This window comes from Hippocampus comes, unplaced genomic scaffold (genome assembly GCF_001891065.2).
Source record: "Hippocampus comes isolate QL1 unplaced genomic scaffold, H_comes_QL1_v1.1 scaffold27, whole genome shotgun sequence".
NCBI lineage: Eukaryota > Metazoa > Chordata > Actinopteri > Syngnathiformes > Syngnathidae > Hippocampus > Hippocampus comes.
Genome location: NW_017805145.1, coordinates 609,894 through 625,208, shown reverse-complemented (window position 1 = coordinate 625,208; position 15,315 = coordinate 609,894). Strand labels below are relative to the sequence as shown.

The following is a 15,315-nucleotide window of genomic DNA, read 5'->3' as shown; positions in this document are numbered from 1 at the left end:
CAGGCTGACTGAACACTCTAAATTGTCCCTAGGTGTGAGTGTGAGCGCGGAAGGGTGTTCATCTCTGTGTGCCCTGCGATTGGCTGGCAACCAGTTCAGGGTGTCCCCCGCCTACTGCCCGAAGACAGCTGGGATAGGCTGCAGCACCCCCCGCGACCCTTGTGAGGATAAAGCGGATCAAAAAATGGATGGATGGATGAACCTACCACAAATGGTGACTGATTAATTGTTGCACTGGACTATTTTTATCCATACACTGATTGTTTCGAACATAATCACAATCATGGGCAGGATAGGGCTTGTAGCCATGTGAGATTAATTTTACCCCAGAATGCACTGAAGGAGCAACAATAGGCAAAATAGTCACTGACGCATAAATGAAAATATGAGAAATAAGAGACTCCATTGAAGTACACAAAACACATGGACAATTTTTTGTGACAAATGATGGATGATACAACCACAAGTATTTCATTGACGGTCGAGAAATGTTCTCATTTTTCCACGAAACTGTTTCAATAGATTGTTGGGCCATCATACCAATGCCTACACATAAACATGCACTTTCAGTCATGTGCAAGTCGTCGTCTCCACTTACACATTAAATGAGGGAAAATGCTAACACGGTTAGTTTGGAGGTCAATTAAAGGGCAACGATCACACACACAAACGCACGCATATACACACATACACACAGGCACATTGACACACAAGCACATACAGGTTGTCTTCAGATGTAAGCATGTATTGATTAGAGCTCCTGGGACAGATTGATTGTATCGTGATTATGGTGATTGATGAGGGGCTAGTTTCTCTGACAGTGGCTGTGCTTATCCATCAGTGCAGAATCAGGCACATTCATGGGGAAGGTTGAAGCATGGTAGGCTAATGGTGATTAAACAGAAGAAGTGTTTTGTTGTGTCATTTGACGTGCGGCATTCTGGAGTAGCTTTTGTTGGGTAACACTAAAAATCAATAGTTTGTTTTTTAACCCCTTGCTGAAAAAAGGTTGGAAATTATACCCCGTAAAACACGGTGGCATTTGACCTCAGCTTCCTCAATCAGTGTGGGGTGTACAGGCAGTATGTTCTTTCAATCAAATGGGTGCCTGTTTAGATTTTATTAGTCTGCAGACTATTTTGCAAGAGTATCTGGTAAATTACTGAGAGCAAAAGTTCGTTGATTTGATTTTATGCTTCGCTCATCTTGCCATCCATCCATTTTCTGATCCACTTATTCTCGCGGAGCTGAAGCCTATCCCAGCTGTCCTCAGGCAGTAGGTGGGGTACACCCTGAACTGGTTGCCAGCCAATTGCAGGGACACATAGACGAACAACCATCCACGCTCACACTCATACCTTGGGACAATTTTGAGTGCTCCGTTAACCTGCCATGCATGTTTTTGGAATGTCGGAGGAAACTGGAGTACCCAGAGAAAACCCATGCAGGCACAGGGAGAACATGCAAACTCCACACATGAAGGCCGGAGGCGGGATCGAACCCTGCACCTCTGCACTGTGAGCCCGACGCGCTAATCAGTCGACCCCCGGGCCGCCCTCATCTTGTCAGAACATTCAAAATCAATCGTGTCCTTGCATTGATAACGGATGGTAACCCTTGACAAATGCACCTCGTCCAACTTTCTTGATAGTCTTGTGCCAGATACCCACTTTTCTGTCTCGATAGTAATCATTTAATCATTTAATGAAATGTCTGTTCGCTTTCATTCACAATACAGTAAAGGCATGAGAAGGTGTTAATCACCTTGTTTCAGATATCATTCTGAATCGAAAGGATATGTTCATGTGTTTACAACAATAATTAAGCTCTCAATATCTGCCAAAAAAGGTATTTTCTTCATGTTTGACAAACTTGCATTGAGGAGTGATGTGTTGAAGAAACTGTAGTTTGGGTCGGGCAACTACACTCCAATTGTGCTTTCACCACTTGTGAATAAGAACGCATGGGGACATTTTAAAGCTGTCCCTGTCCATTTACATTGTAGCCAACATCAACCATGAATTTCAAGTGTAGAATTACAACCGACTTTTATTTAGTCGTGCGACATTTGCTTTATTTTTAAGTCTACGTCTGGGTTCATAACTTGAGTACTAAAGAAGACAACATGGGCAAAAATGCTTTATATTCCCTTCATTTTTTATGTTAGTTATGACATTTATGACCATCTCATCATTTTTTTATCCACTTGTCTGTTAGAATGTGCGATAAATATCCAGATGCAGTCCAGTGGACTACATTGTGGTCAACTCCAACCATATGTTTTGTGACTTTTTTGCTTGATGTCCAACTTATCCTGTTCAACAGTCTGGGGTCTCTGTTGCCCCATTTTGCACCTCATAATGCAGCACATATTTTGACTGAGAGACATGTATCAGGCCAGCGTCATACTCACACTCTTTTACTATGAACCCACAATGTAGTAACACATGCAGAATGTGATGTGGCATTGTCTTGCTGAAATAAGCAGGGCTGTCCCTGAAAAGGACATTGCTTGAATGGCAGAATATTTTGCCCCAAAACCTGTGTGTACCTTTCAGCTTTAATGGTGCACTCACAGATGTAACCCATGTCATGGCATTAATACGCCCCTATGCCATCACAGATGCTGGCTTTTGAACTTTGCCTGCATAACAGTCCGGGTGGTTCTTTTCCTCTTTGGCCCGGAGGACAGGACGGCAATGCTATGCAAAAACAATTTGAAACGTGGACTCGTCAGACCACAGCACTCTTTTTCACTTTGTGTCCGTCCAGCTCAGTTGAGCTTGGGCCCAGAGAAGTAGGTCATTTTTCTGAGAAAATAATTTAAAAAAACAAAAAAAAAAACAGCAACATTAATCAGTTTGAACATTAAATATATTTTCTTTGTATTGTATTCAACTGAATATAGGTTGAAAACATTTGCAAAATCTTGTATTCTTTGGAACTGGGATTTATGGTAACACTGGATAGAGTTACTATGGCTAATTAGAAGAAAGTGAAGCTCAATGAATTTGTAATCGTAACTATAGTGAAGTTTTGAGTATTTACCATGTATTTAATTTATGATGGGTGTCTTTATTTTGTGCTGTTTTTTTTTTTTAATTATTGAGACAGCGTGATATCGCTAAGTCTCAGTGAGAGGATTGAGAGCGTGACGGGATGAGGGAATGCATCAATAAGTGATGTCGAGCTGAGAGGTCGTGTAGTGTATCTGTCGTGGAGACTTTAAACACGCACACACACACGCACACACACACACACACACACACACACACACACACACACACACACACACACACACACACACACACACACACGCGCACACATACAAGGGGATGGTTGGAAGCTCTTAGCCTTTACTGCGTTTCTTCGCCTGTCAGCACATATCTAGCCGAGAGCGGCGTGAAGCGCTAAGAGCAAAGAGTGAGGGGTGGTGGGTGCATGGGGTGGGGGGTGGGTTGTTCTGGAGCAAACTCAAGAAGGTGTTAGGAGATGAGAGAACAAGCGTTAATGAGGGGGGGAGATAGAGACAGACAGACAGACAGAGAGAGAGACAGAGAGAGGGAGAGAGAGAGAGAGATAGAGAGAGAGAGAGAGAGAGAGAGAGAGAGAGAGATGTTGAGCGGGTTGGATAGAGGAAGGTGGGGGCTCTTCATCTTTTTCCCTGCCTTAAAGACAGAGACGAACACTCTCTCCTCTCAGTCGCACCGGCGGAGAGGGAAGCGTCCGTCTCCTCATCTCCTCCTCCTCTCTTCCAGGTGATCACCCCTTTCCGTAGGCTCATTCTCTGTGCCGAGAACCGTAAAGAGATGGAGGACTGGATCAGCTCGCTCAAGTCCGTCCAGTCCAGAGAGCATTACGAGGTAAGGACACACATCCATGAAAAATGTATTTTTGCTATCCATAGGGCTTTTAAAGAACTCCAGTGGAGACTTGGACCTATTAGAGACCCACAAGGAGAAGTACCATAGCAGCAGCACAATCCAAAAGCCCACAGATTTAAACATATGTGTTGAGTATAATATAATACAACTCACAATAACTTTTTATCCCCAATGTGGGACACTGCTGGTGAGGCTGTTTTTCCAGTTTTAAATAATAAAGGAAAGTGTTGATAGTGTCGGGGTGCAGCGTCACATGCAAAAGCGCCTGTGATTTTAGAGGGAAATCTTATATAAGGGCACCCCCCTCCTCCATCTTGCCGTCTCTGTTTTGTGTACTGCAATGCAGCTGCACCCCCAGAGCTCGCACACGGGGTACACACATGCACACGCATGCCATTGCATTGTACACGCTCAACAAGATGTCAGCTGTGCTTAATTGTGCCTGTGTGCATCAAAGTAAGTTTCACGTGAATACAAAAAAATTTGGTGAGCTCAACGCCCACACTACATGTTTACATGCTGATGCCCAGTAGTGGAAGCTCTTGCTAAACAGGTGTCCAATTGTTGAAGAGTGTAGTGGCACTTTAGTCAATTTTTTTAAATCATTATTTTTTTGAGTGCAAGGAAAGCAGGTTGTAGTTTTATTTAGCTTCTTAAAATGTAAAAAAAAAAATATATATTTTGTTTGCAACTGTACTTTAGACTTGTATCACGTTCTTCAATTGTGATGAAGTTATGCACATTCACACAGCCATTGCATCTAAAATTCCACACCGTTAAATGAATACCCAATAAAGATGATACATAAAGAGTATCGTACTGTAGACCTCTACTATGTGACGTCACATTTGTATGTTGTGTGCAGCCCAGGTGCAGCCTCAGGGCAGGCCGGCAATTGAGATCGAGAGGCAAAATAGTCACTAAGTCTTTTCTGTGTTGGTAACAATGGTGAACAGCTGTGCTGTTTACGCTTGTTCTAATCGGTCGCCTAGACATAAGAAATAGAGCATTTTCATCAGTTGTGTTCACATTTTCACTTCATAATCACAACACTGAGCAATGCATTGCAAACAAGCGAGTCTTTTTGTTCGCAGCTAACAAGCTAAGTGCTAGCTTGAAAAGCTTCTACGCCATACGGCAAGACGGGTCTATCCGGAAACAAACGATTTAATGTACGTCGTTTTACACCATTAAAGTAGTGATTAACGAACTGTGTCAACCAAAATCAACAAACCTTTTCTGCCACGAGACAAAGATCTAGCCACCATCCTTCACCCGTCCAGATACAAAATTAGCAATTATAAGACTCCAGGCTCTTGACAGCATCAGAATCCTCCCATGTGTAGGCACTCTTTTTCTTCAGTATTTAATGATGTTGGCTTTATTTGACATGTCTGATTTTGAAAGTTTATCCGAGGAGTCTACGTTTTCCCGTCATCTTCCCCTCCAATCAACTTCAGTTTTTCTACATGGTGACTTTGAACACTGGTTCCAATGTGTCGATGTAATGGACAGGTATTCTAATAGGGACCTTTTTTTCCCAAAACTAGCCATAAATAGACCCATCACCGAACACACTAATAATGGATAAGGCTTTTCTTTGTGTTTCCTTTTTGCATACGTACCCTCGACGATGGCGCCGGAAGCTAAGCATTGTGGGTAAAAATGACGTCAGTGGTAAGGGTTTATTGGTGGATGCCCGGTGGGCTACTTTATAACCATCTACAACTGTGTTGTCATTATTTCACGAACAAACTCAGCCAATGACCAAATAATTTAGTGGCAGATTACTTTACTCGCTGTCAAGGTTATTAGATTTTATTGGTACTTGGCCATAGAATGGAACTCCTATTTTGTGAAAAGACGGGCGAGTGACTTTTGTTTGTAATTGTTTGATTTGGTCCAAAATGGCAAATTTCTTAATTTTTTTAAATGCTTCAAACTAATGCAACATTCATGGGACCAGTTTGGAGCATTTTTCTTACATTCCTATTGTGGTGGGGCATTTGCTGTCCATGGTCAGTTCAATGTTATTACAGTATTTGAATTTAATAAAAGATTTATGTTGATATCTGTGTAAAGTTACCGGATTTAGTTTAGCGAAAGATAGCCAGTGGGAAATACTTTTCGCTCCTTCTCACTCTTTTGAAAAGCCACATGTGTGCCACAATTACATTTCAATTTTTTTGAATTAATTATAATTCAACATGAAGGATTTGGGTACACTTTTATTATTGCCTATGATGTTGGGCTCGGCAATGTATCAAAATCGATCGATGAACATTCAAGATACTTTCATCGAAATGATGACGATATCAGTCATGTGGCCTTGCCACGTTTGTTGCATGTAAATCTCAGTTCAACCAACCAAATTCCTCCTTTCAAGTTTGCTGTTGATTGACTGTGAAAACCAGCAGATGATAATTGTTTTGCAGAGGGCAAGAGGGAGGAAGAACACACGCAGCCACACATGCAAGAAATCCACTTCTGTGTTCACTGTGTATTATATACAGATGGTACACATATGTTGTGTTTTAGAACAGTACATTACCATATTTATAATTTCAAAATGACCAAGATGATATAGATTGATAACAATCTGAATTGAATTATTTTTAATTTAGTGCTGACTTTGTTAATGTTGATGGCTGCCAGTAAGTTCGAAAAAAAAAACACCAGAACTACACTTTCCACATCCTTTTGGATTGCTATTTTTTTTTCCTCTGGACCATATTAATATCAAAATTTCTGGCAAAAATATTTAGTACACTGGAATGTCAGAGGTTAAATTTTAGCCATATCGTACAGCCCTACTACAGTGTGTGGAAAATTAATAGTTAAATTAATCCATGATTTTATTTTCTGAACTTCTCTTCCCACACTCGTGTCGTATTGAGCAGAATAATGAGTTATGCATCACTTGGATACAGCTCAGCTTCCCACAGTTGATGTCATGTTGTTTTATTTTAACACAGCAAATTAGTTGAGATTGAATCAACAGCCTCTCTGCTGGTTTCAACCCTGAAGTGAAATCCATCAGGCATGCATTACTCCAAGACATTAAATTGCATACTATTGACAAAATTCTTCATGATCAGTTAATTGATGATTGATGCCCATCCTGTGTTCCTACACTAAGGCTTTTATTGCGAGGGCAATGATGTGCACTGTACTTGCCTTGTTGTCTGATTGTACCCGCTATCCCGGTGCTGCCAACCTATTTTAACCTCTCCTTTGCCAGACGGCTCAGTTTAATGTGGAACATTTCTCAGGGATGCACAACTGGTACGCCTGCTCGCACGCACGGCCCACCTTTTGCAACGTCTGCAAAGATAGCTTGTCTGGGGTCACGTCTCACGGCCTCTCCTGCGAAGGTATGTAAACACGTGCCAAAACACACCTTTACTGTCAAGGACCTGACAAAAAAAAAAAAAAAAAACACAGTGGATGTATTTGTGTGAACAATAAAAACCTGACCCTTCATTCGGTACACGTGCACAATTTGAGAACCACTAAAGGGCTTGCATAGTAAATTCTTAATATACAAAGATAAAAATGCTCACTGTTGGCAGTAACTTAATGTGTTTATTAATGTGGTTGTAGTTTGTGGTGTTATACAATTCCATTTTATTATGCTGAGAGAGGTAATATTTTGCTCTCTACATTTAGGGCTTTATTTTCATCTGAACTCACCTGTCATCGTGACACCATCCGTCCATAGGGACCTTCTTGCAGTTCCTTTTAAACATACTTTGTGCATACAAAAGCTGCTTCTTCTTCTGCTCTGCCCTGTCAAGGACTATCGGTATGACACATTTAAAGGGATTGAGAGATGTTGCTTCAGTTGGCAGTTAAATCGAGTCTGCTGTGTTCACACCCAGAACAGCGCAAACTGCCCTTTTTTTGTGCGTCAGCTGGCAACCCTCCCCGCAGAGTTAGCCAGCTTGCCATGCCAGACTTGGGCACGAATATTGAGCCCTTGATGTTTAAACCATCATGATGAGATGTCAGCAAATCTTGTGTGACATCCAAAGGATAAACTTTGAAGAATAGTTTTTTTCCTTAGGCTCTTTTTTTTTTACCAGGTTAAGTGTGATGATCACCTAAAACTGGAAACTTGATTGAAATAAGAGAGAATTTGTCCACTCTGAGCAATAAGATTAATTACATTTCAGTAAAATCCAGAAAGCAATAAATTTGCAATTCAGGCATCCTTCTGTGATAATCCACGCAATAATATGCTATGATTCGTCCTGATTAGAATTCTAAAAATTCAGATTCCTGCTAATTTGTATCTCAATTTGAATCGCTAACGAGCGATTGGTTGCAACGTAAGCTATGCCTAGGCCCAACTCCCCACCGTGTGATTCTACACACTTGCTTGCCTGAGTGATGTCACTGTTGTCAATGTTCCAACGTGGCATAAATACTGCAGCATATCCGCCAAACTTTTGTCTTGAAGTGAAAAGTGTGTGACCTGCTATAAACACTTGTCTGCCTGCTCGCTACTGCATGAGCATCAACTTGTGTTTTTCACACATCTCTGCGCGTTAATACAATCTGCCAGCAGACGATCACGTCTGTGACGCCATATTTCTGACTGGTGTAAAGTGTCAGTGACAGGAAGCAGAACTTAGTGAGTATCACCCGGACCTCCTTTCGACCGTTCATTTAGCTGATGCTCCCCTGAGTGTGGGTGCACGTGTCGGGCACTGGTGGTGTGTCTGAATACTAATTAAATTTCTGCACAATTGCCACACTGTCCATTTAACGACTGACACATTTGAATCATGTTAACACTGTGAGCCCTATTTTTGTCATCTTTAATTTTCGGCCTGGGTAAGTCTAGTTTACCGTGTTTGAGAATTTGGCAGACCTCACCTCGCTTGGTGTTCCGGTGAACCAAGAGCGTTTTCTGTTAGGCACCCACAAAGCACCTGGTAACTTGGGAACAGAAAGTTCACTCGACCTTAGACCAGCTAAAAGCAGGTGTGTTGTCACACCTTGGCACACACTCGTGGGTAGAATTCAATCTCCAAGTGCCCACTTCACAGCGGCCAACATTACATCATCAACAAGTTAAGATCTTCTTGCATTTTCTTTTACATGTACTTTGAGTGCAGCATTCTCATGGATGGGTTATGTATATGGATGGCGTTGATAAGTGGTGTTTTTGTAGCTTATACTTTTGTGAATCAAAATATTTACTGTTATTCATAGTGTTGTACGGCTGTGGAATGATAACTGCCCTTTATGCTGTTAACGGACATAAAGTACAAATGTGTGTGTGTGTGTGTGTGTGTGTGTGTGTGTGTGTGTGTGTGTGTGTGTGTGTGTGTGTGTGTGTGTGTGTTTGAGCGCGCATGTAAAAGAGAAGGGAGAGAGAAAGAGAGAGAGAGAGAGAGGGAGAGAGAGAGAGAGAGAGAGAGAGAGAGAGAGAGAGAGAAAGGGAGAAAGAGTGAAAAAGAAAATTTGAAAGAGAAAGTGACAGGAGCACATAGATTGCACAAGTGTCTCGCAGCAATCATCGACTCGGATTTCCCTTCGATTTCTTCGGCCGGCTGTCGTGGCAGAGATTGATTTGCGCTCCTTGGCCACAAACGCACTTGTGTATACACCCACTGAAACAAACGCACACACACACACACACACACACGCACACACACACACACACACACACACACACACACACACACACACACACACACACACGCACACAATGAAGACTCCATTTCAGTGCCAAACAGAAAGGATGTTTTGGCTATCATGTTCTGTGCATTGTCTTAATGCTCTACTAATGCTTCCTAACAATGTTTAACAGTCGACTAGACTGAAACATTGATCACTGCTCCCGGATATCACTTTACCGTACGATATTTGTTTTGAGTTTACTGACTGACCAGCATATGTGAGTACGTGTGTTTGGGAGTGGGGGTATTTGATGGAGGTAGGGTAAATGTTCTATTCATACTGCCTAACTGCATGGAAAATATTTGTGAAACATTATATTAATGTTTCCTATTCAGTGCCGCACATTTAACTTAATTGTGTTGTTTTCATGTGTAAAACAATTGATTGAATGTATTTCTCTCTTAACTGCATCTCACCAAAGGCATTTTAAACCTTTAATATTAAACACCCTTTAAAGCGACAAAAAAATGTCATGTACATGATTTTGAATGAATTTAAAGAATAATTGCCATGTATATAAAATACGGCTCCAAAATCATGGAAAATAGAGCTCACCTTCCAGTCAGTAGGCCTTTGTGGGCATGTCCACTTAAGGTGCTGAAAAAATGCCCTGCTCGGCCTCAACCTGTCAATCAAATTAATTTGTACAGTATGTTCTCAGGTGTTTGTAGTCAGGTACTGGCTCAATAATGCATGCTTGTGTTCAATACACAATTAACTTCCCCTTAAAGAGGGAGTTTGCAGTTGTGAAACTGTACACACGATTTGTATGTCTCTCATGAGATGGATGACAAGATGGAAACAGGTTCTTTAACAATAATACATTTCTAAAATGTGATGCAGTGCGGTTGTACAGTGCTGCAAGCTACAACCACAGTAGTAAATCTAATGTGAATTGATTACCTAATAAGGAGTTATTTTCTTTGTAAAAATGTACTTTTGATCCAGCTCTTGTATTGGATGCTATTAGATTTTGTGTATACCTTACTATGATTGCCCTCCTTCCATTTAAAGTGTTCTCCGTCCTGACTTCTATGGTTTCACATCTTCCTTGGCGGGGGGGTAAATTGTAAATTGTAAACTATAATGAAAAGGTCAATTTTTGATGGATCAGAGTACCGGATGCATAAATCCCCAATCCTGGCTTGATGGTTATGTCATTTTACAATCACAGTATGTGTGTGTGAGCTTTTTTTTTTTTATTTTGGGGGGGACATTTCAGTGTGCAAATTCAAGGCCCACAAACGCTGTGCAGTTAGAGCCACTAACAACTGCAAATGGACAACTCTGGCCTCCATCGGCAAGGACATCATTGAGGATGAGGATGGGGTAAGTGTGTATATGTGTTGTATGAAGTCCACTGAGTGGGCTTTCTAATCATGAAATGAAAATAATACAGCATTGTTATTTTTAACAAAAACAACATGATAACGATTAGTAGTGGTAGTAAGATATGTGTCTTCCTGTGTTTGGACAACAGATTGCGATGCCTCACCAGTGGTTGGAGGGCAACCTGCCCGTCAGTGCCAAGTGTGCCGTGTGTGACAAGACATGCGGCAGTGTGTTGAGGCTGCAGGACTGGCGCTGCCTCTGGTGTAAAGCTATGGTAAGACATCTGTCGCATGGAAAAAACATGGGGAAAAAAGTCTGCAATTAATAAAACGGCAGTTTATATTTTCCCTCCTGCACATGCAGATTTTCTTGTTATCCATTCATTTTTTGACACTTATTTGGAGTCGGGTCACAGGGGCAGCAGCTTAAGCAGGGAAGTCTGAGGCATGCCCATGCCAGCCGGGAGACATAGTCTTCCCAGTGTGTCCAGAGTAGTCCTTGGCCCTGTCACCGTGGAGCTTTTTTACCACCACAGTGACCTTATCCGGCGAGGATAGGAAACCCCGCCTCACTTTCCTCAGATTTTACTTCCTCACGGGGTGGAAATGTGGAGAAGTCTTCGAAGTATTGTAGGGTACTGTGAACTGCTGTTTGGTGCTGAGGACGAACAACAGTCATACGCATAAAACCCAGTAAAAGGCACAGGGGGGCAATACATTTCCCCACTCCCGGACTGTGAGAAACGCCAGAGAGGAATAGAGTCCTTTCAAGCGGACTGGTACTAGATCCCATCTGTGTGTCAAGGCCAGCCCGATTATGTCCAGTGGGAAGATCATGACCTTGCACTTTCCCTGCCAGAGAGGAGACATTCCACGTCACGAGAGCCAGCTTTTGTAGCTTGGGGTAGCACTGCCAAGGAACCTGGCTTCGATGGCTCTCAATACACTCAACACCCTTGGCCACTCCCACAGCTGTTGAGCCCATTGCAGCGGGACCCATGTTGCCTCTTCGGGGAGGCCCGTCCAGCACCTCCAGGCCCAAGAGGGGGGTGCTCAGTGACCTGTGTCCATGCGAGGGAAATTTAATTCCAAAATTAATTTGAATCACAAGGGGTTTTTGAGCAGTCTGGTACCTCACCTTGGCTCTATTTGCCATGGGTGACCCTGCCACAGGTTTAAAGCTCTGGAAAATTAGCTCCGAGCATCATTGGGACACATAGCCCTCTCCACCATGTTAAGTTGTCAGCCCAAAGAGGGCCATTTTTGTTCTATTGCACAGAATACTTTTTTTTTCAAATCAGCACTCTACAATCAAAAAGTATTGCTTCATCTGTGTGTGTGTGTGTGTGTGTGTGTGTGTGTGTGTGTGTGTGTGTGCGTGCGCGCGTGCGTGCGTGCGTGCGTGCGTGCGTGCGTGTGTTTGACTCCAGGTACACACAGCCTGCATGGACATGTACCCTCGTAAGTGTCCTCTTGGTCAGTGCAAAGTATCCATCATCCCCCCAACGGCCCTCAACAGCATTGACTCAGATGGTAGGCAACACACACATTCACAACTTTAACACCCTTTGTAGAGCTTCATGTTTTTTAATGATGAACCATCAAAGTAATCCCTCATGCTCTGGCCACACACCATGCTAAAAACTCGAAAGATTTGCATTTTAGCGTCACCCGTCACTCTTGAATTCTTTGTTCAAATTTGAAGAAGTCCGAGTGGCTCAAAATCTGCTGCTTCAAACGAAGGCCCGATGCTCAGCCCACACACTATGGTGAAAACTCAAAAGCCTCCCAAATTAGCTCCATCGATGTCTCTAATATAGAGAGGTAGGTGCCATGACGTACTAATGCCCCAGCAAGTTACTCACATTAGGAGTTGCCGCTTGGTCTATTTTTTTTTCTATGTCACTATAAGGATTTTGAAGCACGGCAGCACACACCAATCTACTTAATCCCGTTAGCTGCCGATGTTATCGCAAATACAATACTGCCAGAAAAACTGTGGAGGGAAAAAAAAAAAATCAAACAAGTCGAAGTCGGGACCAAATTTCCAGCAAGTCTAGTCAGAAAATCTTGCTCAGTCACAACATATGTTCGAATGATAATAAAATCCTGTTTTCCACTGATCATATGATGAAAAATACATTATCTCAAAACATTTTATGAACATTTACATCTCTAAAATGGCAAAGAAAAACAACTTCATATGTCAAATGAATGTCTACACTTAAATGATGAAAAGAATGCCTTATTTTTTTCACACTAGCGTTTATCTGAGTGGTACAATGTTAATGTGGTGATAATGCTGAATGCGGAATGTGAATGTGGGAGTAAGCACGTCTTATCGTTTAATTTAAAAGCTATTACATACTGGTACATAAAGCTTAAGTTGACGTGCGGTAGTTTACAGGGGCGCTGCCACATCAAATTCGGCGGACACGCTTACGATCAAAACAATACTCTGTGTTTGACTATGTTGGATGAATCGATGTCTATGCTTGAAATTATGATCGATGTTTTAAATTGTTTCGTTTCAAGATAGGATCTCCACGGTGTCTAATCTATCGTTTCACTCTACAGTTGACTGTTAGCAACATGGCATTTTGCTTCTTTGACATTCAGCTGTTGGCATCTATGTTTTGGTGCATAGAAGCTATTTTCGAAGTGCACATTGCTTCACCTTATTATTAAAGAGAGGGCGAGGGGAGGATCGTGAGCCAAACTGTGATGTCAGCTGACCTGTCTGTGTGTTTTGTAATGACGACTAAAGTTAGACGTCATGTCTTCATTCCGTGAGATGCAGATCATGCATTTTGCCATCCTCTGTTTGTCCGCGTCGTCGACAAGACAATCAATTAATTAAAATTAACGATCCTCTGGATTGCTCCAATTGCTTTTTCTGTTTGCGTCGCCACTTGACCCCAGCAAGTGACTGGGTTACCAGGTTGGCGTGAATGAAACAAAACCCCTGTTTTTTTTTCCTTTCTTGCATTCCCCCCTAAAACGGCAAACTGTGTTCAAATGCAGATTCCAAACGATAAACAAAGATGACAAGTCATGTATCTCAAGTCTAAGTCAAGTCGAGTCACTTCGATAGCAAGCCCCAAGTCAAGTCAAGTCGTTTCCAAATTTTGGGCAAGCAAGTCACAAGTTCTAAAAAGACCAACTCAAATCCCCCATCTCTGAATACCCAGCACATACAATTTGTGTGTTGTTGGTTGGTCCAAACTCAAATGTTTATCTGTTTCTATTCAAAACAGAGCTATATTATACAAAGCCCTTCTCAATGGGAATCACCACCTGATAAAACAGTGGGATTGAATTTCTGTTAAACACACACACGCACACACACACACACACACACACACACACACACACACACACACACACACACACACACACACACACACACACACACACACACACACACACACAACATTGAGTGTATAAAAAGCCTAATATCAGCTAATTGGTCAATGGCGACAGAGGTATGAACGATGGGGGAATCCTTTTGAACGAAAGGAGGATAAGTGGAAAGCTAAAAGTGGGTGAGTCACTTTGAATTCCTTCTCTCTCTTGCTTCACATTCTTGCGTGCCAGGGCCCCCATGTGCCTTGATGCAGGGGGTGGGGGCGTTGCTCGTAATTGGCTGACGGGGGAGACGGCAGCACGTGCTGTAGCATCGTGACTACCCCCGTCCATGCCTCACTCCCTCTCCTCTCAGCCCCACCTCCATCCATCCATCTTTGAGAGAAGGAGTGGGAAATGATGCCAAAGCACCGTTCGTGGAATGCTGATTGTGGAAGTCTAAATGTTAGGGATGGGATGGTTAGGCATGCACTGCACAGGACAATACACACTTATGGATGCTTTGATTTTGCAATTCACTTTGCAGTGTTTGTGTGTTTGTGCCAGTTGAGTTTTAATGATCATTCATTGAGTATATCTCACTCTGAAAAGAAAAGGAATAAAGTCAACATGTAGACGTACTCAAGTATACAAATGCATTTACACTATATATATTATATATATATATATATATATATATATATATGCCTGTTGCGCATTGTATTTACTTAAAATACCTTATTGTCACGTGTGTCCAATTATTCAAGGAACAACAGTTTACCATTCAAACAAATTGTTTCAATTACAATATACTTCAAATTATGTGTTATAATTATATGTAATATTATACAGTATACTCCAAAAACTGCCATTTTCGCTGATGAGCACAATGGATAATATGGAGAGAAAAAAAAGTTCTCTTAATACACAAACACAATCTGAAAGTATACCCAAGCGTGGCCCGAAAACCGTTCAGCGGACCTGACCATCTCATTTTGAATAATTATGGAAAATTGTGCAATTAATGTTAATCGCTTAACAGATACACATGCACCTATATATAT

At 41.9% G+C, this 15,315-nt stretch overlaps 1 protein-coding gene across 6 annotated transcripts in view; it reads left to right on the top strand.

Moving 5' to 3' along the window:
• Nucleotides 1-15,315, top strand: part of dgkh (diacylglycerol kinase, eta) — a 78,990-nt gene that overhangs the window by 23,804 nt on the left and 39,871 nt on the right. For 5 of the 6 annotated variants that reach the window (XM_019867716.1, XM_019867714.1, XM_019867720.1 and 2 more), the window contains 5 exons: nucleotides 3,759-3,863; nucleotides 7,126-7,258; nucleotides 10,798-10,904; nucleotides 11,056-11,181; nucleotides 12,337-12,439. In XM_019867716.1, the coding sequence (XP_019723275.1) occupies nucleotides 3,759-3,863; nucleotides 7,126-7,258; nucleotides 10,798-10,904; nucleotides 11,056-11,181; nucleotides 12,337-12,439 (574 nt within the window). Of the gene's footprint in view, nucleotides 1-3,758; nucleotides 3,864-7,125; nucleotides 7,259-10,797; nucleotides 10,905-11,055; nucleotides 11,182-12,336; nucleotides 12,440-15,315 lie in introns of those variants that run through there. The other variant, XM_019867719.1, reaches the window with a different exon arrangement.